This window comes from Austrofundulus limnaeus, unplaced genomic scaffold (assembly GCF_001266775.1).
Source record: "Austrofundulus limnaeus strain Quisiro unplaced genomic scaffold, Austrofundulus_limnaeus-1.0 Scaffold127, whole genome shotgun sequence".
Taxonomy (NCBI): domain Eukaryota; kingdom Metazoa; phylum Chordata; class Actinopteri; order Cyprinodontiformes; family Rivulidae; genus Austrofundulus; species Austrofundulus limnaeus.
Window position 1 is genome coordinate 1,073,673 of NW_013952529.1, and position 3,743 is coordinate 1,077,415.

At 45.7% G+C, this 3,743-nt stretch overlaps 1 protein-coding gene across 1 annotated transcript in view; it reads left to right on the forward strand.

Moving 5' to 3' along the window:
- Window positions 1–432: 432 nt before the first annotated feature.
- The window catches only part of ptprt (protein tyrosine phosphatase receptor type T), a gene marked incomplete in the record, with an annotated part of 388,491 nt that continues 385,180 nt past the window's right edge, over window positions 433–3,743 (forward strand). The window contains 1 exon segment of the mRNA XM_014015350.1: window positions 433–840. Within this exon segment, the coding sequence (XP_013870804.1) occupies window positions 753–840 (88 nt within the window).

Consider the following 3,743-nt stretch of genomic DNA (forward strand, 5'->3'; position numbering starts at 1 on the left):
CTCTCCATCCAGTCTTTGTGATTAAGTCTTGATGCAGAGGAAACAGGAAGCCTGTGGCGGGAAAACGAGCTGGTCACGGCCACGGAGACCAGAGAGGATCGGTTTGCGGAGGGGGCAGGCGGAGGGACCCAGAGGAGACCAGGAGCTGAGACTCAGGAGAGTCAAGCTGACAGAAACCGGGGGGCGCGCGGGGGTAGGAGCTGGAGGGGGCTGCTCTGCTCCAGACCCCTAAAAATAAAAACCTTGAAGAAAAAATATAATTATTTTTTCCTCTAACAGATTTATTTTTTAATTATCCAGACAGTTTCTCCCTCAAACATTCGCATTTGTGTCGTTTTACTCTGAAACTCCTCACCGGAAGTGCGGCGCGCGTTGAGCGGTGCGTCTTTACGCGCGGACCTGGCACCCGGCGTGGTGCGCTCCGCTCCTCATTCCTCCCTCCAACAGCTCCGCGGTGTGTTCACAGACAAGTCTGAGAGCGCGCGCGCACGCACGCACGCACGCACGCCTGCGCCCTGTTTCACATGCGCACGCGCAGCGACGCGCACTCCTCCTGTTGTCGGACCCGTGAGGAGAGCTGCTCCAACTTCTGGTCGCTTCGCTCCAACTTCGATTTTTTTTTTCTTTCCTCCAATGCGCGGATTTAATCTGTGTCCCGGACTGAGGAGACCCACTTCACGGACCGGACTGGATATGTAAAAGAACCAGGTGGTGACCCAGAACCAGAACCAGAGGGAAAAAAGGAAGCAGAAATGGATGAACGGAGTCATTGTCTCGTTTTGACGCCTTTTTTCTTCTTCTTGGTACTTTTTGGATTTACTGAGGGACAGTTCTTCCCAGGTAGGAGAACCTACAGTTGTTTTGTGTTCTGGACGGTTCTGTTTGGTTTGAGGTTCTGCTGACAGACAGAGTGGTGTCAGGTGGACATGTGGGGTCTCTGTCCGCTTTCTGCAAACGGTTCGGTGGGAAACCTCCGCTGAAGTCCAGTTTGGCTGCTAATTTATTTAATTTTATGTATATATATTTGTGTTTTTGAACATATATTTGTGTTTTTGAACATATGTGTGCAGAAATCCTCACCCAGCAGAGATTTTAAAAGAAGAAAACAGATAAATGTTTAAAAGCTGCGGGTTCTGCTCCTCTCCAGCAGCAGGGCTGCTTCTGCCGCCGCTGTTTGCGCGCTGGATCTGCTCGGAAGTTTTGGACTCTTCAGAACGTTTTTACTCCTTAAACTCTAATAAAAACATTTAGTTATCCATCCCGGGTCAGAGCTGGAACACATTTTCATCAGATGCATCTAAATATTCTGCTTTGGACTCTGGAGTGTTGTGACGCGCCGCAGCTCCGTCTGCGCGTAAAGAAGAGATGAAATCAGTGAAATCCCGCGTCTTCAGGTTTGATCAACTTTAGGTCCAAACAGAAACGTGAGATCTGAACCGATCTCTGACGGTCCTGATGAAACGTTTCACTGCTTTCTGCTCCTCTGGCACTTGTTACGCACCGGGCAGGTTTGGAGAGTTTCAGTTATTTGATGATAAATCTGTTTTTACAGATGGAAAACAACACTGATTATATATATTTATGAAATTAGACTATAAAACGAACCATTTGGGGTTGAATGAGACGGTTTAATTCTGCAGTTTGTTTGATAAACGTGATGTTTCCTGGTGTGGGTCAGGAGTTTGGCTCCTCTCCTGTCTTCTGCTCTCAGTCTGTTTGGTATTCACGGCTCGTCGAGGCGCAAAGAGAGGCTGACTGTCTCTGAATCCTCCCTGCTCTCTGCGCGTAAAGCTGCAGCCGGACTAACCTCTCCACGGCTCTTTAGAGAAATAAAGTCTGCAGCTTATTTGATCTGAAATCAGAGCAGATTTATCAGCTTTGTGTTTAAAAGAAGCGATGCGAAGAATAAAACTTTGATTTAAATCCTTGTTTAAGTGAGATAAAGCTGTTTGGGTGGAAACTCATAGTTTGTGACGTTCTTTTTCTAACACTGGTCACTTTGATGCTTCTGCATCAAATAAGTTATTTTTGATAAAACCTGACATTTTTTTAATTTAAAGTTTCTGTTTCTCATCAGTTTCAGGTTGTTGTTCAGCTTTCAGCCGTTAGAGGGCGACATTGTTGCACGTGCTGCGTTCAGGGACAGTTTGTCTGTCCGTGCTGCTCAGCCACACAAACCCTCAGAGTGTTTCTGATTCCTTCATTCAGTCATGACAACAAACTGAGGAAGATTAAAACCTGACTCCTCTGCGGGGCTAAACTGACCAACTCATTTAGTCTTTTGTTTTTTAATTAACGAACAAAGCTGCAGCAGAGATTAATCCGTTTTACAGATTCAGATAAAATCAGTTTTTTGTTAAAGAAAGAAAAAAAAGTCACAGAAACAACTTGAAACTGACAAAAGTTATAAAAAAATGATTGACAAAGATACTCGTCGTAAAGGTTGGACTGACTGGACTACAACTTAAACTCATGGAGGACAGGATGTCTCGAGAAAAACGATGACATCATGTTAACGGTGAAGGCCGGATGTTCCTCTGACACAAACAGGAACCAAACCGTCCAGAAAACTTCTGAATATTAAAGGTCAAGAAAATAAAAAATGGAACGTTGAGACCTTCTGAATCTGAAACCTCAAGACTATCAAGGCCTCCTGGAGCAGAATGTGCTGCTCAGAGTCAGCCTCAGGTCACGTGTCCTCTAACACAGAGATTCTCAAACTGGGGTCTGCAAGAGATAACGTGGGGGTCCTCCAAAAATTTCACCAAATGAATTTGGTTTTTATTTTAAAAAATGCACGGGGAACAATGAACTAATATAAAAACATAATGAATTAAAGAAAATAAATATATTCCCATGGCATTTAGGCGTTGAAAAGACAGTAAAATTACCCTTTAAAAAGCATGGGGTTCATGAGGGGGGTCCCTGGAATTTATTTGGTCTTGTAAGGGGTCTCCAGACCCAAAATGTTTGAGAAGCCCCCCCTGCTCTAACAGGATAAAACCTGAGACAGCTGGAGCCGTTTGTCCCTGAGCAGTGGACAAATACATTTATCCTTCATATGTTTTCAGTTTCAGGTTATTTCAGTGAATTTGATTGGTTTTCGTTCTTCAACAAAAGAGTAGAAACAGATTATTCTGCTTGTTTCAGGCGATCAGATCCTTTTTTTTAAACGCTTCAGACTCTTTCTGTCCAACAAGGCCGCCCTTCTCATTCTGCGTGCAGCTGCGCTCCTCATCCACGTCTCTGCGCCGACCGTGGAGCGTCCGCTCAGACCTGGAGGAGATGAGCGCCGAGGCACGTGTGTGTGTGTGTGCGTGTGTGTGTGTGTGTTCAAGGAAACAAATTTACAATTTATGTTCTATCTAATTAGATTTCTTTGGCAGCAAGGACAAAAAGGGGAGAGAGGATGAGAATCAAGGAGAAACGGGAGGAGGGGCGTATCTGTCGTTCTCCTCATTGACAGGACAAGGAGACGACGTCTTTTATTAAATTTAACAGGTCGGTTAGAAAACTGTTTACACGATGAGCGCAGAGGGGACAACACGCTCTCGTAAAGAAATCCGGACGTGAAAAGGCCGGGAGAAGTTGGTCTGTGGAGGTGACGGAGGGGAGAGATGTGAAACTGAAGTTTAAGCTTCGGGTGAAAGCAGTGGCGGAGCCAGACATTTTTCTCAGGGGTGGCCAGGGCCCACTACTCACACAGGGGTGGCCGGGGCCCACTACTCACACAGGGGTGGCCG